Genomic DNA, 21312 nt, shown 5'->3' on the forward strand with positions numbered 1-21312 from the left:
GCTGAAAGTTTGCCCAAGGGGTGTTTCTTTTGGCAGACAAAGATAATATTTGTGGTATAAAAATGATGCATGGCAGCTCCAACTGCATGCTCAGAATGTGCCATTTCCCCAGTGCCACCTAAGGCCAGTCCCTTTAGCCATCAGGCTGCTTACAGCTCTGCCTGCCCCTATGGGAAGAGACGGTGAGCTCAGCCTGTGCCTTCACTCACTCCTTATTATAAAGCCTTTTTCAGAGTAAGTCAAATTTAGAGAAAGATTTTAATTCCTAATTCCTATTTTTACTTTCATAATTCTGCAGTGCTACTGCTCAGCTTCCTCGTTAGTCCCTGTGGATGTCTGTTTGTGATTAATCAAGCCTTTTTCCTTCCAGGAGGTGAGCACCTTTCTGACAGTTACCTAGGGAGGCCTCGCTTCCAACAATGCAGTTGGAATTTCAATTGATTTTTAATACAGAAAATAAATCTCCTTATTCCCTTAATTCTTGTTGCCTGGGTAATTGTTTATTTGCCTAATTGGTTCTGCATCAGATGCTCTTCATTTCTGTCCTTGGCATTCTGTCACTTCAGTACTTTAGAAACACTGATGGAAAGAAAAAGAGGTGAGCAATAAAATCTGAAAGGTGAGAAATTATGGCCACGAGGAAAGCTGGTGTGTCAGCAGTGACAGCGCTCCTTCACAAGTTAGGTTTGTTGCCTCTCTGCTGCATGTGCAGTGAGCTAGTGGTAGCAGTGGAATTACTGAATTTTAAATGGAAATCACTGACATCACTGTGCATGCTGGTGCCTGGGATTTTAAACAGTGCAGCCTTGGCTGGAAAGGGAAGGATTCTTTAATGCATATGCATGAAGACAGTCTTTACCTATAGATCTGAGCAAAGTTATCTATCAAATGTTACAGCTTGTCAAGCTAGTAGCCTGGGATGAAATCCAGACCATGTTGATATAAGGATGGTAATTCTGCCGTAAGCTTCGTTTGTACTAGGATTTCACCGGGGATCTGAATGAGCATATTAGAACAGTGTGATAACAGAATGTTCCTCCGCAGCACCCTTTGGCTGGATTTAATTAATTCATTTAGTTTGTAAGCCACTTCTTTGCTAATTAGCCATGTCAATCCACATTTACCTTACTTTGTGCTATAATATATTACCTTTCTCCAGCTTTCTCTATTGCTTTTATTTTTTTTTTCATTGCAACAAGTTTTTCTCCTCTAGTGAGACTGTCTTGCATTTTATTTCTGAGTTTGCCCAGCTCTTAATTTTTCTAGTCCTTTCAGCGGCTAATGATTTTGTTTGTTTTGTTTTTAGTGTATTAATCATACTTGATGCATCATTCAGTAGCTTTATTGCATTTTTGCTACTCTGTGAAGAATATGATGCTTTTTTATGATAATGTGCTCTTATGATTCCTATCTGTGGTCTTAGATTCTCTCATGGCTTTAAAATGACTGAGCAAATGCAAAGGCAAAAGGAGATTAATGAAGTTAACCTCTGTCTGCTTAAAAAGAACTCTATTAGTTTTGAATTCTGTTTCCTGTCTCACAGTATGATTCTTTTATTTTAGAGTATGATGAAGATTTTGAAGCAGATGAAGTTAATGAAGAGGGACAGACTGGTGATCAAATGAATGGAATGTCAAAGTCATCCTCAGATGATAAAAAACATAATTTAGACTATGAAAAGGAGAGTAGAAACTCATCACAGAAGGCACTGCAGGCCTCTGACAGTGAAAAAGATGAAAGTGATGGATATTCTGACAGTGACTCAGAGGATGATAAACAAGGTTAGTTTTTTTTCATACTGAAGCTTAGAGAAGTTGACCTGATGCATGTTCTACATTTTGTGCATGTCCAGTACGTATGGTGAGTCTACATAGGAAAAACCATGCAATTCCTACTGAATTGGTAAAATATAGCTATTTTATCTGTTCTTATTAATCCTACCATCTGTCACTGAAATACAGCCAAACCCACTGGCAATGTAAGTGTGTGCCAGCTCACAGCAGACATTGCTGAACTATTTAGTTGCAGAAATGGAGATGGAGCCAGTCAGCAAATTAGCTCTAAATACTTGGGGTAGATCAGCACTTCATGTCAGTGGTCACTGACATCCGAGAAGCTATGACCACTTACACCTGCTGAGGAGATGCGCTTTTATCTGAGAAGTCACCAGGAAACCCAATGTACCACCTTGTATTTTAGAAGTGTCCAACACCATTATTATTATTAATTCAGAAAGATTAAACTCTTCTGGAATAAATTTTTGTAGAATAAGTAGCATTTTCTGTCATTCAGTTTTTTGGATCAGCTTAATGTCTGGTGTTTTAACTATTGCCTTCATGCAATCCAAGCTGTGCATCCTCATAAATAATCCCACAGAAAACTTGCAGGGAATTTATCATTTATTAGACAAACAATAGAATTCCATCCACCACGTGGTGAATAAACCAAAAGTGAACTGCCTCTTCCTTCTGACACAGTGTTTTATTTCTCTCTAACGTTTCTCCTCTATGGCTTTGTTAGATCCTGAGCTGACCTATGTGCCTCTTGCTTGTCATAATGTACCAGAATTTCTCCATTTACTGCTGTTGTAAAATTAACTACTTTATCTTCCTTACATTTGACAGTCCTATTGTGCAAAGTGTTTCTCAAGTTAAAGGGAAACATTACTTTCACATTTGTATTTCTAGGTGAATTCAACAAAGGTAATACAGCTGTTTGTGAAAAGGTTGCAGCTTTTTTCTTTTTTTTTTTCTTTTCTTTTTTTTAATAGAAAGTATAAAATCCAACAGAAATTCAAATCAGGTTTGAAATACCCTTGCTTATAAAATCATTGCAGTAATCAAAAAGATTCTTTAACTTTTGTTTTCTCATGATGATCAGAAATAGCTTGTGATTCATGAATAATCATTAATTAAGCATTCTTTTCTGCTTGTTAGTGTGTGGCATTATGAACTTTTTTGTGACTTTCGTCAGCTGCTTTTCAAGCTCTACCAGTGTTTGATGATCATTTGAAAGTGTGTGGATGCATATGTGTGCATAGGTGGAAAGGAACAGGTGACTGTAAGGGCCTTTCATGATACCTATGCATTAAGGCCTTCGTTTAAGGGACACCCTTAGTCAACTTTGTTTGTACTAGGATGTAATACTGCCGCATGCACCAAAACTTACTAATTCAATGTAATTTTTTCTATGATGAGGAGAAAAGGCTGTTGCGAAGCCACCAAATCTTGAAATGTGGACATTTAACATCAGCAGCTAACAGTGTAAAACAGCTAGTCATCTAGGCAGGGGCTCCTTCCCGATCAGCTGGCAGGCACTGCTAATGTTTTTCAATTTGTATTTGCTGTGGCTTGATGGCTTGCTTTGTTCGCCTTTACTGCACTAGCTCAGGACATGCGTTTAAATCATTTACATTCTCTGTGGTTTTAAATAAGACAGGTTTAATCTTCTTTCTTAGCAGCCTGATTTGCTGCCTCTGTCTTTTACATCAGCACACTAATAGAGTGTTCATCAGTTATTACTTGCATCTCATTTGGCAATCAGCAGTGGGCGATGGGTGTCTGGTGCTGAGCAGCCTTGCCTCCGTGGAAATAAGGGAAGCTGTTTTCAGAAGTGCTTCTTGAGAAGCTTACGACTTGGAGTCAGTTTTGCCTTTGGCCCACGTGAGCTGTAACTTCTTAACCTTTTCTCCGTGACTTTTGGAGAAAGGAGGCAGAGAAGCTGGGTTTACTTCATTTTCCCTGTTGTGTTTGCTGAGGATGTAAGGAAGAGACAGGTAATATTCTAATTAGACGTTTGGTATTTTAGTGTAAGGAGTGCTTACCCAAATACTGGACGGGGACCTAGAGGGGCTTTTAGAAGTCTAAATATGTAAGTACAATAAATAACGGACGAGGCATGGATTAGGAGCTAGGGATACTGGTAGAAAAGCCTTTTTTGTGATCGTTGGTTATATTGTGATGCATTTTTTCTGTACTTTGAGCTCTGTTTGACTGCTCCCCGTAGGTGTAAACGACTGTCAACAAGAGGAGCAGTGCTTACAACATTTCTCTTCTCAGGGCAGGAAGCCTGAAGGAGTTCTGCAGTCCTTATTTAGCACTAGTAAACGGTAGACTGTAACATTAGGTAAGGATGTTTTAAGGTTACTGCTAGCTTTGGGTGACATTTCAGATCACTGGAATTTTGGATTTCTAGGGAGTTTGCATTTAAGTTTGAAGGTCGGGATGATCTTTCTGTGCTGGCTGTAGTGATTAATCTTCAAAGAGATTTCTACTCTTGGGGTGGTAGAAGAATTCAGAAACCAGTTGGTATCTACTCCGTTGCGCTTGCACAGAATGTGTTTACAAGCAGTAAACAGTGGAACCCAAACTGGTGCAGGGCATTTCCTTCTGCATGAATAGGAAATTCATTGTAGGAAGAGTTTGTACTTTTTGTACTTTTTTTTTTCCCCACCACCGTGGAGAGAAGGGATAAAAAAGATGTGGGCTTTTGCCAACTGAGATGTAATAATAAATTTACAAAAAATAAGAATTCGTTGGTAATTTTGAGGACAAGAAGAGCTTTCTGTTTGAATGAAGTACGCTTACTCTCTGAAAATAGTCCGTGTGGAAATATTTCAAGCAACTTTAGTAGCAACTACTAGTTCCATTTTATTAGGAGATTATTAACGTGCCTAATAAGTCTCAACAGTGGAAGATTTTTCTGGATCTTCATTATTACAAAGGTATTTCTTTAACTCAACTCCATTGTTTTTAGTTTTGCCTCTTTGCACATCCTTAAGCAGTTCTTTCCCCTTCTTTATGTTTACATTTACAAATTCTCCAAGACAGCATATCCACCTGTTTTACACTTACATTAGGGAAGCGGCAATTCAGGTATCTAGTTATGACAGAGAGGTTTGGAAATTAATATATTGTCTCAGGGGAAATGTCTGTAAATGGAGTCCCTTCCTCAGCCCCTTGAATTTTCTAATGGTGGAGGAGTGGTACTCTGAGTGGGATTCTTTAAACTGTGGTTGTAAGATTTCTTTGTAGAACATGTTTTTCTGAACATGCTGTTCTGCACGGATTACAGTTCTGGCATATGGATGGCACATGACTGGAAGCCACAGTTAGAGAAGGAATTCTCCCTCTTCTCCCTTCCACGAATGCCTAATTTGTGTGAAATTCTGTGACTATATATTTTTCAATATTGAATGCAAGGCTCTGCTGAGGTGTAAAGTTCAATGCTCCATAGTGCACCTTGCAGAGTCTGGTATTAGTGACAAGGCCTAGCATAAATAGGGTGTTACTACATCAGCAATTTAGTCCACAAGATGAGTTCATTTTAGGTGCACTTTTGTTTTGCATCTACTCACGGAGTCAAGCACAGAACACAAAAATGCACCACTGATGTCCTCAATGCTCTTTTCTGTGTGACAGAATCAAGGTTGAGGCCCTTTTGCAGTGTGCATGCAAGATCCTCCAGCGTCTAATGCTATGCACGTGGAGTGCATGCCGAGGGCTGGGAGCTAGCATGAACTTCATTGCCAGCTGCGATAGGATGCGGATGTGCGATCCTGGAGTTGTAACAGATTACAGCAAATCAAACCTTGGTCCTTCCCTCTTTGGTAGTGTAGATGTATCGTAGTGTGCATTCAAAGTAGCCCTACTGCCATCTATATATACTGTTTCTAGGTCTCATCTTCATTAAATAATGTTGGGCCCATGAAAACTGTTTTGGGAGTTACTTAGCTATTGTATCTCATAGCCTGAAGGTATGCCCCATTTCCCCTTGCTTTAAAACTGTGTTGCCTTCTGGACTGGCAAGGCTTACAACTGAGTGTGAGTTGTCAAGCCCTCAGTTATACAAACGCCTCGTGACTTGATCTCTGCAGTTAGAGATGTCAAGGTTAAAACTGTGAATCTGTTATTCACATGTCTCCTGGAGTCAGTCAACATGGACATTTGCTAGTTTGATCTGGTAAAATGGGTCTTTGTGGGAAGCGTTACTGGGGCATCATGCTAGTGATAGTAAACTCATTTTCTCTTGGCTTGCAGAGGATAACAGAGCTGTGTTGGTTTTTAGATCTGTTACCTAGAGTTCAGCTCTTGAGTTTGTCTTTTGGCACATAAGTGATTTCATTTACAAAGTTGTTGAACACCTGTGGCTGCTGTTAATTTCCATGGCCACTCAGACCCCTGAAATCACTCTGCTCCTCTGTGGTATGTACATACACAGCTAGGTGGCCAGCAGAATGTGTTCAGCTAAAACATTTAGGAAAGTCCTGCTTCCAGCCTTGTTGTGTTTTTTTTCTTCTTTTTGTTTTTATTTTGTTGTCAAGAACTCACTTGATTTCAGTTAAGCATGTGTGTTAAGTGTTGGTAGACCAATATTTTGGATAGGAAGCTTTTGGGCATAGACACTATGTTTTTGTGTTTCAGTAAACAATACACTAATCCACTTGTAACCTGTGAGTGCTGCTATAATAGTACTAACATGCTAATAGTAATGGGATCTGGATTTTTATGAGTACATGCTGCGGACAGATTTTGTCTCATCTTAGTTCAGTGTATCATTACACTTGTTCAAGAGTGTCTGAATTCATTAGGCCCCTTGGGTCAGTTCAGCCAGCATACAGAGTTTTAGAATAATATCCAGATAACTGAGGTGCCAAAGATGTTACTTTTGCATGCAATATTATGAATCAGACATAAATAATAAACATGTAAGAGAGACCTTGGCATTCAAATCCTTGTGGACCATAAGTCTGTGGATAAATTGGAAAAAGAATCACTGACATTTTCCGTAGTACAATATGTAAACTGCATATTTGAGTTGTTCTGTCTCTGAACTTGCTTGTTTATATTCTTATAAATGTCTTTAGGAGTGATGATGTTTTCTGGGAGTCTAAACATACCTACTGTTAGAACACAGGTGCAAGTCCAGTGAAGACTGGAAGTGACTGAGAGTCATTACCAGGTGGTGGCTGTCCAGTAATTGTGCCTGAAATCCGTTGCAGTAGAGATCCTAGAGGATGGACATCCACCTCACATTTGGTACCGCTCATTATCCTGGCTGCCAATCCCTGGGAGGATGTCAAAGTTAGAATGAACGTATGCCTGAATAACTTCCCCAGAGAGGCAGGCAGCTTCCTCACACCACCATTAAAGCGTGCTGGGAGGTGGAGTTGCACTTTGTTCCTTTTCCTTTGCTACTTTTAAGGAAAATTAAGGCATTTTCTTGAATTGATAGTCTGGCATCTATACAAGGCAGTCCATTAATTTAGAATTGCAGTTTCCATTCAAACACACCTTATTTGTTCTTGTTTTAAAACTGATGGGATTAGTTGATACATTTTAGGGAAATTTTAGCTTCCATATTTGAGTTTATTTTTTTTAAAAGCAGTCCCGCAAAGTTTTTGTAATACATTGCAGATGAAAAGGATAATTTAAAATACTCCAAAAAATTTGCAATGAGCCTTCCTCATGTCCACAGAGGAAGAAGCAGCATAGAGGCTGCTGGAAGATTGTGGCTGCAGGAAGAAACAGTGTGGCACAGATGGGCTTCTGTGGCTCTGAGAATAGCTGTTCAGGGACAGACCGTGGGTCCAAATTCTACCTCTGGCCTTTGGCCAGCAGCGGATGCCTAGGAAAAATAAAAGAAAAGGGCAAGAATACTGTGCTGCTTCCCCACTGTGTCTTCCCACCCCTGTAATTAGCTGGTGTCAAGGGTTGTCCCTTTTACTTGTTAGGCTTAACTGGATTTTTCTTCCTTGAGTTTGACTAACCTCTTCGTGAACCCATGCGAACTTTGGACACGAGCAATGCTGTGTAGAGTAAGCTCTGCCGTTCAGCTAAATGTTAGATGAAGCATTATTGCTTTATTTTTTCCCCTCAAATTTTCCATTTATGAATTTCATATGATGGTCCCTGTATGTTTTTTTTTTTAGAGGAGACAGTGAACTTCATCTCCAGTTCAACTTGAATGGTTTACATATGATTTTGGAGATCTTTATCATATTCATGGAGATAACAGGAGTGCACTAAAGGACTGTTGCTATGGTTGAAATCTTTTATGAAATGGAGCTCAAGAAACTCTCCTAAAACCTGTCTGAGTCATATTTAGAGGTGTTTTTGGAGGTGTATTTCTGTGTGATTGATGGAGCTAATCTGGTTCATTTCCATTATCAGAAAACAATATGTTAAATGGCTTTGATTTTAACACTTTGGCACATCTGGGCAATGTTCTTCTATTACACTTATTGGAATTTTGTCATGATATCCTCAGACGGTGTAATTCAGAGATTGATATCAGATGAGTGTCTGTCCCTTTGTGCGTAGCAAAGGGAACTAGTGGCCAATGAATGCAGTTGTTTTAGTGACAAATACTAAAACAAAATTATGTTTGCTATTTCTAGATAGGAGGCCTGCACACCCTCTCTCATCCATCAGTACTCAGTGTAGCAGTGAAGATGACTCTCATGCTGAAACGACGAAAGACAATATTAAGGGCAAAGAGGAGTATCATATCAAAAGGGCATCTGATAATGCAGCACATGCACAATATAGAGATGAGAACGGGGAGAATAAACTGCTCAGAATGGAGGAAAACCAGGAAACTTTTACACTGGAAAAGGAAGGAATAGATGAAGCAGAAAAGGTGAAACCAGAAGATCTAACAGCAAGGGAAGATACTGGAATTTTTCATAAAAATGACAATATAATGGCAATACAGCATCAAAGTCCTGAAGTTAATGGGGAACTCAAGCAGGCTGGGTCAGTAGAAAGTAACACTGGGGAAGATGGGGCGAAGAATGCAAGTACCAGGACAGATGATGTGCAGGAAAGTCTTCTAGTGCCTTTGGAAAGCGATATGACAGAAGTGGAGGATAGAAACGAAGCATCTCCTCAGAGCAACAAAGAAGGTGGTGAGTACAGTCCCTCTGCACAACTGTGCGTGACTAGTGCACGCAGGTGTTGCTGTGGTTGCCTTTATACTAAGTCATGGTGCAGCATGGGGAATGCAGTTGCTGGACTGTTTTCAAGCTACTAGAATACTCTGTACTGCTGTGAGCTGAATAACCACGCAGAATGTAACCTTGGTTCATTATTTCTTTTCTAGTGTTTCCAGTGTAAGGCTTTGGCTATTCTTTTTTACTCCAGTAGTTGGGTTTCACATATCATGCCATTATTATAAAATCCAAATGTGATTTATTTACGTATAGGAGAATCTGTATGCCACATTGGGGGACTCTGTTTATAATGTCAAAATACTAGATTCAAAAAGAACACCAAAAATTACAATGTGAGTCATGGTGCAGCAGATGAAGATCAAAAGTATATCAGTTGATCCATTGTTGTGTTGCTTCGCTCTGTGATGTATTTGTTGGCAAGGAGCAAATCAGTTAGTTGTGTGACACCTTGTTTTTGCTGTTGATAAAATGGGCATCTTGCAGTTTCAACCTTACCTTTATGGATAACAGGCAGTTAATAAAAGGTTGGCCACATGGGGAAGGCTTTGCATTATTATATCTGGGGAATGGGAAAAAATGGCTTTGCAATGCTGTCCAGGTCATGGGGGAAATGTCTTGAATGCTGTTAAATCAGACAGTATAAAAGAAGTCATCTGCACTGGTGCTGGTGTAAAGGAAAGCCACAAGCCATGGTACATGAAATCACCAGTTGTCTTTCTGTGTGCTGGATTTGCAGTGGAATGTAAAATGCTTTTCCTTTATTTTAATAGAAATTTTTGGTTCTGTTTCTGTTGCTCTCTGTGCATTGCAGTGCATCTATCTAAGATAGCCGTGTGTGGAATAAACGATTTGAATGCTGGTGCTTAATGCTTTGCAGGTCTGTTGCTGCTGGGTTACTTTGACTGTCTTGTGCATTGCTTTTGCTTTGTTATGCATTCAGAATTGAGACAGTAAAGACAGTAACATACTATTCATTGAATAATGCTGAAGTCTTCCAAGATGTTTGCTTCTGGAACCCCTCTCTTCACTTGTATGAAAGAAACTTCAATTTAAGCACCTTCACCACTAGGCTCAGATGAGTTGAGTAAGGACTACTGAAGAAGAACGAACTTTAAAAAGCTATAGGACAGAATATTGTGCTGTAATACAAAACTAAGGAAAGATCAATTGAATGTGTCAAGCTAGTAATCTGGTACTGAGTTAGCCTAAGACAATAGCGTTGCTCTTTATTAGCATAAATTCCTGTGTGCTTACATTCAACACACGTGGTTTCATGGCTCCAGGTCTGAACAGAGATCCTCTATCAGATATAGATAGCTTGTCTAAATATTATGTAGGTAACAGCGTTTACTTCTTAGTCAAGTCCTGCATCATCTCTGCTGCCAGGAGACTACCTGAGATTCAGGGACAGTGCAGATCAAGGAAGGACAAGAAAAATCATTGAATCATAAAATTACAGATAGGAACGACTTCCTAAATCGCATACAGATTTTTCCCCATCTACATGGGAGTTGTCTAGGTAAAATTCATCGTAAATAAAGAATTGCCAAGAAACTGTGTGTAGAGCAATGAAAGAAAAAGATAATACCCTTTTTGAGATATAATGAGCACGTTAAAGGAATATTGTGGGGTAACAAATATCACATGGGAGTCTTAGCTTCTTCTAGGCACTTAGCACAGTTGCTGCCATGATAAAGATTCTAATTAAAAAATTTAAGGATGTCTATAGTCTTAAAAGAAATACCAGATGGTTACAACTCCCACTACTCCAGTCCTCCAAAAGGCTGAGGGCTAAAAGCCTCCAGAGGCACCCAGAGGGCTGAAAGAGCTCAGTCCTTTACTGCAACTGCAGAATTGGTTCTCAGTCCGTTCTTGGGCCTTCCTGATTTTTTCACACAAACGTCTCTGTAGGGCTGGTCATTCTCATCAGCCATACAGCCTGCATTTATATGAGACTGATGTAGCACTGTTTTGCTTTTGCCCTGATAAGACCCATCAGGCTCTGCTCATGAAAGGATTTCTCCTAACCAGTGCTGTCATTAACAGTGCAGGACTAATTTATCAGAGAAAATTGTATATGCTGAAGAAAGCAAAAGTTGCGAAATGCTCCTCTGGGGTTGTTCAGTTGCAGGCTAAGTCTGGGCAAATCACAACCAGTGGTGTGACAGGATCTGTCAGGAGTATGGAAATACCTGGGATGTGCTCCTGCTGTGCGTTTTCTGATTTTGCTGGGCTCTCTGTGACAAGGAGATATTGCTGATCCCAAGGGAGAGAATTATTGTGAGCAGTGTTTGTCATCCTTCCCTGGGCTCTGTGTTTTGATAGACTGTCAATTCCCTTTTGTCAAATGTTACGCAGGCAGTAAACTGCAAAGAATGGGAACTGCCAGCTAGTCAGACGTCAGGCCTATAATCAGGTCAAAGTAAAATATATGCGCCATACCTAGCCAAGCACTTGGTATTTCAGCAAGTCGAAGAAAAGTGCTGCCTGTACCTCTGCGTGAGGCAGCTGAGGGAAGTCCGGGAGCGGAAAGCTTCTTGTCTTCTCTGCAGAGCTGAAATGTCAGAATGATTCAAGCAGGTTGTGCACTATTGCACAGAGACCTTTGTCAGGATCTTGGGTCCCAGGAGGAACCTTATAAATGCTCTCCTGGGACCTTCCCTGCTCAACTTTCATGGTTCCTTGCAGACAGATCTTAGCGCTTCACCCAGGTGAAATATGACAGCAAGGAGTGAAGCCATCACTGCCCTTTAGGACCTATGGTATAGGCAAAAAGGCGTTCATGCTGAGCAAGTGTCTTTTGTACTGTAGACTGAAATGGTCTTTTAAAAATTTTCTCACATTTCTGTTCAGAGCTGTGTGGGTTCAGGGTACTGATGGGGTAGGAAGGATGGGTGTAAGCATAAAGTAGGAGGAAAAAGAAGAAAAAATAAAAACAAAAGTGAAAAGAAGAAGAAAAATAACATATACAAGGGCAAGTAGAAAGACAGAATCAATAGTGTAGAAAAAACCAACCTCACAGGAAAAACGTGAGAGAGCACAGGGTGTGCATTGGCATGAGAGAGGCAGGGATTTGGGAAGAGAAGAGTGCAAGGCTGTGGCAGGGAAGACAGTGTTTTCTCCTCACTTCAAGCCAGTGGGAACAACTCCCACTCCTGGACCTTTCAGTGCCCTGACTGACTGAAGCAGCAGGCAGATTAAATCCCATGCACACAGCTACATGTATAAAAAAAATCAGTCTCATAAGAATTGAAAGAGTATCGAGTATGAGCAATTGACTGAGTTACTCCCTTGATTGTTCCAAGCTGCAGAGGAGCAGTCTGAAACATATGACCACTGGCACCATCCAAGCAGCAACAGGAATTAATCAAGTCTCACACTAACAGTCGTAACACAAACAAAAGCAGGCAGCTGTTTCAGAGATGTACCTGAAGGTCTGTGGTTCCTAATGGACACAGTATACCGGCAATAGAGGCCATTTGGCCATAAAACCAAGTGCGAGATTTGATTTTATGCTGTCAATCCATACCAGTGGCAAACTAGCAAGCTCTTTCTGTAAAAGACTAAGCCAATAACTGCAACAGAAAAGGAAAGATACAGAAAACTGATGGAACTTGAAGGGAGAAGCCTGGGTTGCAGGAGGGAAGAGCTCTCAGAGATGCTGAAGGGATCGGACTGTGTACATAGCTGGAATACTGCTCATAAGGAAGTTGTTTAGTATTACTAGCTTGAAAGCCATTCACATAATCATCCAGCAAGTCATAAAGCAAAAATGGAACTGATAGCACAATCTTAACAATAATGTCAAATGTATGACTTGACTGTGAAGCATCACAATCATTGCATTTACAGAGCAGAAAATACTTGCCTGCTTATTTACAGATAAGCATAGGTCTTCAGTCACTTATGTTAGTTTGGGGAATTGAGGAATCATCTGAACTGTAGTTGGGAGCTTAACATAGATTTTTTTTTTTTTAAAGTATTCATAGAACAATAACAATTTTATGTTTATATAACAATGTTGTTGCTTGTGTATTGAACTCCCCTCAGACTGCCTGACAAAAGCAATCTCACTGTTTTGTGAAAATGTTGTGGAAGATTGCCGGTCTTTGTTTCAGTAGATGTTCCTGCATGAATTTTCCCTTGGATTTTTAATGGTTGTCTTCATTTGGTTTTAATCGACTTAAAAAAATTATTGCTGGTGAAGATTTTACATGGCTCCAGTCGGGTCTGCCCTAACATTTCAAATTTTAAACGAAGCTGAGATAGCTGAATGACTTCTACTCCCCTTTTGCTTTTTAATGGTTTCTCTTTCTTGGTTCTGCTTTTGTAACTTTGTGATAGTTTTTGAAGATTGCAAACCAGTCCAGGAGGAAATAGCAAAGGCAATTGGAAATGATCATCATGTAGATTCTGAACCTGAACCTAGTGATTCCCGTGCAGATGAGGAAGAAGAGAACATAACAAGTACAGAGCATGATGCCAATGAAGGTGAGGTTGGCCATCAATCAGGGACATGGATTAAATCTTATTCATCTGAAGTCTATAAAAAGACTTCAGTCTATAGTGTTTGTCCTTTCCCTTTCCTTTCTAGGCTATCAAACCCTCCTTGTGCTCTTTTCTTTCCCAACTTGTATAAAATTGGGTGATGACTAGCTGGCTGCTGTAGTCATGTATAATTAATGCTTTTTTGGCAGTTATAGTGGTCCTAGGTAAAGAATCCGGGCCATGAATAAACTGTCTGCCAGTCAAGAAAATAGCTGTGGAAAGCAGGAATCTACTGAGTTTCCCTTTGCTTCCAGGTAGCGTGGAGCCTCCTTGGGAAGCGCATTGTCAAGACAGACAGGATGGGACTGACAGACTAGGAATGAAGCTGAACTGCAGACTTGGTCTCCATGCTGTTTGTCTCCCAAACTCATCTCCCTGTTAGCAGTTGGCATAATTGGCAGTGAGGAAATTTCAGCTTGATCTTGGTTCCCTCCAAGAATGTTTCTGGTCCTTGCAACCCTAGCAGTTTATTGCTGGAGACTTGATCTTCCTGACAGAAGAGCCTTGCATATTATACAGGGGGTATTAAAGCCAGCCATTCTGCTGCAGCAATGAGCCGTAGTGAAAGTAAATGTTAAGATTCTACTCCAAGGTAGCAATGAGTCTGAAAAGAGAAGAAAACCAGAGGTTAAAGCTGACCTTAATCTGCACTGTTGCTCTTATGTTTCCTTCTTCCATCCTCTAAGTCTAACAGCTGGCAGGAACGGGTCATATATATTGTTTTTAAATTGCTAGTTCTGCACTGTCTTGTACTTTGGCACATTAATCCAGGGTGTTTTAAGTTTTTTTTCTGGTCAGCTGGGAGCCTTTTGATCTTCCTCTATGTAGTCTAAGAACATAGTCTTTTAAGGTTGGTTGTCTTTCATCCAGAAGGTATATATAGGAGGCTGGAGGTTCCTTCTCATCTCCGGTCTGTCAGTAATTGTCTTTTTCTCGGTAAGTCTTTCTCAGATGAGATTGCTTCTGCCTTGGTCTCATCAGCTGACCGCAAACAACTGTCTATAACGTTTAATTTTGAAGTCCAGTAGTCTTCATGTGTTGGCCTTCACAAGGATCTATGTTTCTGATGCATAGACCAGGATAGAGAACACGTGGTTCCTGGGCAGCCTGACTTCTGTGTCAATTGTCCCTCCCAGTCAGGGTTGAAATAGTGTTTGCTTCCCAGGCAGGTGGTCTTCCCTAGTTGTTAACTTCTCAGGTTCACACGGTGCCTCATTTTGAATACTTTAATGCTGAAACAACTTCACAGTTGCCATTATCATTCCTATCCAATGCAAGACCTCACTTTACAAAAGGGAATACTTTGTAAGCAGCAGCCAGAGTAAATTAACTCCTCTCTCTGCTAATGAAGCAGGTAAACATGTAGACTATACCACACGCAACATCATAGCATTTGGTTTCTTTTAGACAAAGTGAACAAAGCATCTATGTTACAGGGACTGGCAAAATCCATTACATTAGACTCAGTCCAGTATTAGCAGCTGGACAGTTCAGACACTATACTTTTGTGGAGACAGTAATATTTAACTCTGAGTTGGGATGACAGTTCAGGATGTTTTATTTCATTTTGTACCAAAACTTCCAGTAGAATTTTTTTAAATGATTACATGTTACTGATTTTGATAGTGGGCCTGATTCAGGAGGTAGGATTTTCAGTGTGAGTGCTGTAAAAATATGACAGTGATTGATAACTGATTAATGTATATGTGTATATTTATAAAAGAAGAAAAATTTTAAAATATAAGGGACAGAAAGCTAGTAGTAAACATAAGCAACAAACTTGGTGCAAGATGCATCTTGGATGAACGCATGATTTCTCGTATTGCAAAATGTAGAGTTTTTGATTTTAAAGTGTGGTCTAGCATTCAGGTGATGTGTGGTCTGGTGGGAGGAAACAACCTGCTGTGCTTTCTCCTCTCCTTCCCCAACCTCCATTCTCTCTCTGGAAACTCTCTTAGCCTGTCCTTTCTTCTTCTGTTCCTTTGATGTCTGCAGCTGCTTGAGCTTCTGCTTTCCTCTGCAGCAGACCTGCCCCGTGAGTGAATCAGGTCCAGCTCTGAAGGACAGGAAGGGCAAAGTGGCAGTGGGGAGCAGCAAGGCCAGTGGAAGGGTTTGTGGGAAACCAGACAAAAGCTCCACTCTGCTGGCAGAGGCGGGCTGGACAAATGGTGTCCTCCAGGCCTGTTTGTCACCTGGAGTCTTCTCTGGCTGCCATTCCAGAGATGGGGTCTAGTTGCACAGGCAGTTGCCAAGCAGGCAGCAAAAAGCAGTAATAGTGGAGTGCAGCAGTAGTGCAAGATGGTAAAATAAGTCAAAAACAGTTGGAGATGATTTGGGGCAAGGCAGCCTTTGCCCAGTTTGAGAAAGAGTAGCTTGGGAAAGACATTGCTCCTTGCTCCTTTCAGTGGCACAAAACTTCTAATTTTCTAAAGAATAGGAACCTGCCACGTTTGTACAAAACACCGGTGCAGTAGCACAGACTGCTGGGGGTGCCTGGCCAGGGACAGATCCTGGAGCACCAAATTCAATGAGGGCATTGCTGTTAAATTCCCAGGGGGCAGGAATCGACCCTGTATTATTCCCCTGGTGTAATTACAGAATCCATGGGAACCAATTACCCATTTTACGTGACCAGCTGAGTATCTTCTTCCTGTGTGTGCATATTTTACATGAGCAATTTACCACCTATTTCTGAATTTTTGAATGTTACTGTCAAGCTTATAGCTATTTCATACACACACCTGAGCTCCCTGCTAGGCAGGTGAGGGAAGGAGGGAGAGTAGACAGGGCAGGCAGAACTGTCAGAGTTGAAATCTGGTCATGCATCAACATTTTTGCTTAAATTAGTTAACGCCAGATGCCAGAACGGCAGCACTAGAAACATAGTCAGAGCACAGGTGTGTGATGAGAAGCATCACAGCAAGTTTTCTTCTCATCACCATGCTGATGTCCCTTCATTGCTTGAGAGAGATAGCATCTTTAATAATAACAACCCTGTAAAACAGCCTTAACACTAACACAGTTCTCAATAAAACTAATGTTTTGATTATTTCTTAATAGCACCAGATGGAGCTTTCTTGGCAGAAGGAACAAGAACACTTGATGCGCAGAAGGCAGCAGAACAAGTGGTACGAGAAGGGCAGATGGCAGGGGAGAGACAAGCACTTGAGAAGGAAGATTTTGTTGCTGAGGGAGGAGATACTCGCACTGAAGAGGCAGGAGAAGAAATGGCATGGGCGGGAGATTTGTTGCCCAAGGAAGACGCAGTGGCTGCGCTGCAGGCGGAGGGTCAGCGTGCAGTGGAGGAATCTGCATCTGAGGAGAGCGCCATGGCAGAAGATGATCCCAAAGGAAAGGGGGCAGGGAAGGGAATGGAGTCTGGCGCAGAGGTGGCATCCAGGGAGCAGGAAGTTCTGATGGAGGGGACGGAGAGTGAGGCAGTACTGGGAGAGCAGGCACGTGGGGGAGATCAGCCGGCAGGGGCACTGCTGGGCAGGGAGGCAGACAGAGCAGTGTTTGAGGGGGAGGAGGTGGCTGGGGAGGTCTCTGAGGGAGAAGAGGCTGTGGAGGAGGCCTCTGAGGCAAAGGAGGCTGTGGGAGCAACAGGGCCTCTGGTGAAGGAGGTGGTGGGTGAGATGGTGCCTGAGGCAGAGGAGGCCATGGAGGAGGGAAGTTTTGCAGGGAGGGGTGTTGTGGTGGGTGCTGTGTCTGAGGGAGAGGAGGCTGTGGAGGATGCCAGCTTGGCAGAAGAAGGGATTGCCAGGGTAGTTGGCCCTGAAGGAGAAGAGTCTGTAGATGAAGCTGTTTCTGAAGGGGAGGAGGCTGTGGAGAAGCCTGAGGCTCTCCTGGAAACATTAGGGGATACGAGTGTTTGCACAGGAGAAGCAATGCCTGGAGGAGAAGACTTTGTAAAGCCAAATGAGTTTTCCCAGCTGAAAGCATCAGGGGAAGAGCAGATGGAGATGGGGGAAGCTGCCATAGGAGCAGCAACATCTGAGACAGGCAAGGCATCAGAGGTAGAAGGGAGCTCTCTCCTGAGAGCAGAGGACGCAGTGGACGGGTCTGTGGAGCCTGGCAAGGATCCCACATTGCAAGTAGCACCTGGATTAGACGCACTGGTGGATGCTGGGGGGGATCCCATAAGTGAAGGGTCATCCCATTTGGAGGAGATCACAACAGCAGAGGAGGAGGAGGGCTCAGCAGAAGCACTTTTGAGTGGAAACCCATCTCTAGGCAGCAAAACAAAGACAGAAGGTGCAATGGAAGAAAAACCTGATGGAGGAGTGATGGGAGTATCAGGAGGTGGAGAGGAGGTCATGGGTGGAGCAGCAGGTCCAAGGGAGCTGGCAGCTGGGATGGAGGGATCTCTGGAGTGTGCTAAAGAGAGAGGGAAGGAGAGGCCTCCTGGTGAGGGGGTGGTGGATGAAGCAGTGCTGCCTGCCCTGGGGCTGCATGTGAGCAGGGCAGGGGAGGCAGGGGTGGTGGCTGTTGCTGTGGTGGGTGGCCAGGCCAGGCGAGGGGCTCTGGCTGAGGGGGCGGCAGGAGAGCCGGTGCTGGTGGGGGAGGCGGTGGGGCAGGAGGTGGCAGTGGCTGGGGATGGCGGGCTGGGCGACGGAGCAGTGGCACAGGAGGGGGTGACAGGAGCAGTGTGGGGGGGTCAGAGTGGGATGGGGGCGGCAACGGCAGAGGGGGTGTCAGCCGAGGGAAGGAGGGCAGCCGGGGAGCCTGGGAGGGACAGGGAAGAGGTGGCTGATGGAGCCATGGCCTGCGGGCGAGGGGTGAACCAGGAGGCAGTGCTGGGGTGTGAGGGAAGGGGGCCGGCAGGGGCCAAGGGCCAGGGCAAGGCAGAGTGGGAGTGGGGCACAGCGCGTCTCCTGTCCCCACGACATGGAGAACCATGTGGAGCGATGTCCCTTGAGGAGCAGCTGATGGCAGAAACCTCCCTGAGCACCCCTGCATGTGGGGATGGGGGAGCGGAGCCGAGGGGGAGAGGGTCCACAAGAGGTGAGAGGCTGTGCCCGGGTACCCAGCTGCAGCTGGCAGCTCCTGGGACATGGACAGTGAGGGGCAAGGATGGGCCGCAGGAGGGGACAGAGCAGGAGGGAGTGAAAGCCGAGGGGGAACAGTCAGGCCTCTATGAAAACAGGAGAGAGAGAGAGGTAGTGGGTGTCTCAAACAGCGCATGGAGTGCTTCTGGGGTCAGGGAGCAGAGGAAGGACAGTCCTGTTGGAGAGAGCCCAGACACACCAGGAGCCGCTGACATGGGTGAAAGAAGCCGCGGTCCCCATGAGGTGAGTCCTGCGTGGGTCGGCCACTGCCCGCCATGCCTGTTTGTGTCCCCAGACCGGTCCCTGTCAGAAGCAGAGGATGCACCACTTCATTCCGTTCCTTATACTTCCCTTCAGTATCTGCTGCTGGTAGCTGGGGTAATGGATGATAAATCTGTTTGGGTGGCAGCTTCTGCATTCTTTCCTGTTCCCAAAATCTCGTTGCAAATATCTTTGCTCTGGCACTAACGCTCAGCCCCTCAGTCGTCTTGCCCCTCCGGCCGTGTGGAGCAGCTCCCGTCACCCAGCATGTGCTGCTCCTCTGCCTGGCACTGGTGGCAGCAGGTGAGCCTCAGCAGCACTGCTGGCTCTGATGCTCCAGGTCAACGGCAGCACTCGGCTTCTCTGGTTACTCTGGCATCTGCTTGTAGGAAATCTGTTACAGCAGTATTTCAGTAGCTCAAGGTTTATCATGTTTTCTGTAAAGCTAATGTTTTTCTCGTTTCATAGGATGTAAACCCGGACGCAGTTGTGCCCTCGGTACAGCCCCAGGATGGGGAAGAAACTCTCCTCTAAGCTTTTTCTGCAGCGCCTTCAGTGCTGTGTCCTGCAACATTTACACAAATCCCTGTAGATTTGCGCTGGTTGGGATGTTCACGCCTTTATTTTATTCCACGAGTACCACAACCATCTGTTACGTTTTACTTGAGCAGCTTCTCAGCATGCAGCAGACAAATGAAACAAGCCTGTATTTGCCAGCCCAGGAAACAGCACTCCTTCATAGTTACGAAGACAGTAATTGCAAGGATTGTTTCGCAGCTGTCATGCTTGTTTTTCTCAAAACAGAGAAATATTGGACTGGCTGAAGCTCCCCTCTTCCCCCAGGCACTGGTTGCTTCTGCTGGCTGGCGGGAGGGAGGGCTGAGGATAGCTGTGCTGTACATGTTTCCATAGGACAAGACGTTTTTCTGTACAGAGTGCCCATGTTTGACTGTATCTGTGTCTATGTACTGATTACATTTTTCTGTGTGTCATTTGCCTTTCTGAACTTCAGACTCTTCACTGTGAGTTAGGCTGTGTCTTCATTGCTGTGCATAGGGCACTTGCGCACATTAATGCTTTGATTCTGATAAGAGCACCTGGGGGTGTTCAGCAGCGATGTGGAAGATCAGGATCATGGGGGGGAGTGGTGGCCTCACACAGGGGTTTTTAGCTTGGGGGGCTGCCTCCACCCCACGTTACAGGCAAGTGAGCTCTCCAGTGTGCATGGCTGCCCCGGGCTTCTCTCTCCTCGGGGATCCAGGCTTGTTGCTGACCACACTTCAGGGTGTTCTTGGGACTTTGAAATGTTGTTGAAAATTGTTAAATCAGAACAATTATAACTCATATTTTTAAATTAATAAAGCCTGGACTTTTGCTTTCGCTGGTGTCAGTCAGGAGTAACTCCCTGCGCCCACGGAGTCTGTGCTGAACCTGCAGGAGGGGTGGTCAGTGTAAAGCGGTTTCAGCCCAGTGCTGGCTGCGTCTCTCCGCTGCCGGAGTCTCCCTTTCAGCTCTCGTGCACCTCCGAGGGCTCCCTGAGACCCTGCCAGGCCGCGGCGTCCAGGGCTGGGTGTGCACCAGCCTGCAGGCGTTGCTTGGTGGGCTGCAGGATGCTCTACCCCTACACAGCGGGACTATTGCTGTGTTTTCAGATTGGGAAATGGAACTGAATGAGCAGGATTTTGAGGGGATTGTTACTGTAAGTCAGTCACTTTTAAGATCAATATACATGGGATAGGAAATTTAAATGTGATCAAGTAATTACTCTTTGTTCCCTCCTGTACTAAAGATGGTTGCGTTTGTATTTTCAGTCTGGATACCAGGAAGTGCTTTGAAAGAGAAAAGTAGACAAAAAAAGACTAATAATAGCTTTACAGTCCTCAGCAGTTTAAAGGAAAGCATTGCATCAAGTGATCCTGAGTGGTGCAGCTGAAATGTTTATTCTGTGCAAGATATGCAATTTTTGCTTAAAAGCACATATTTGACTTTTGACCATTCAGCAATGGTCTTTTCCTTTTAACCAGGAAATGCCCATAAAATCAGAAGTGGCTTATTCACTGGACCAAGACATTCTCAGTGTTGTTCAATATAAAAAAAGTGCAGTAAATAGATAATCGGTCTTTACATGCTCTACAGTTGCATACACCTGGTATGTGAAGTGTTCAGAATTTAAATTCATGCTAAAGATCTTCTCCAGACGTTTCTTTTTTCTGCATACATATGTACACCTGCACATTTACTTGGGTCTATAAAAAACCCTGTACCTGTGTAGTTCCTTGAATTTTTGCAGATGATTTCATTGTAAGAATAATACTTGCCAGTCAGGTAGGGCCTGGTCTTCAGTATTTATCGCTGCTTTCTAACTGAGTGACTAATGTTGGGTTGAATATTTGTGCCACTAAAACTGTATCATGTAAAGCAAATGCCTGTGGCTTGTGAGCATGACCGTACCAAAGCCCTTTACAAATGCACGTTCATACACATGGGTTGCAATTCGTGTTA

At 43.4% G+C, this 21312-nt stretch overlaps 1 protein-coding gene across 3 annotated transcripts in view; it reads left to right on the plus strand.

The window, feature by feature from the left end:
- The window catches only part of ERICH3 (glutamate rich 3), a 41586-nt gene extending 21397 nt beyond the window's left edge, over positions 1-20189 (plus strand). For 2 of the 3 annotated variants that reach the window (XM_087732227.1, XM_087732226.1), the window contains 4 exons: positions 1563-1781; positions 8399-8908; positions 16562-18792; positions 19279-20189. In XM_087732227.1, coding sequence (XP_087588353.1) covers positions 1563-1781; positions 8399-8908; positions 16562-18792; positions 19279-19344 — 3026 coding nt within the window. In that variant the 3' untranslated portion in view covers positions 19345-20189. Of the gene's footprint in view, positions 1-1562; positions 1782-8398; positions 8909-13297; positions 13445-16561; positions 18793-19278 lie in introns of all 3 variants that reach the window. The other variant, XM_087732225.1, reaches the window with a different exon arrangement.
- The last annotated feature ends 1123 nt before the right edge of the window (positions 20190-21312 follow it).

Source organism: Nipponia nippon, unplaced genomic scaffold (genome assembly GCF_047370975.1).
Source record: "Nipponia nippon isolate SJK-2023a ecotype South Korea unplaced genomic scaffold, ASM4737097v1 scaffold_5, whole genome shotgun sequence".
Taxonomy (NCBI): domain Eukaryota; kingdom Metazoa; phylum Chordata; class Aves; order Pelecaniformes; family Threskiornithidae; genus Nipponia; species Nipponia nippon.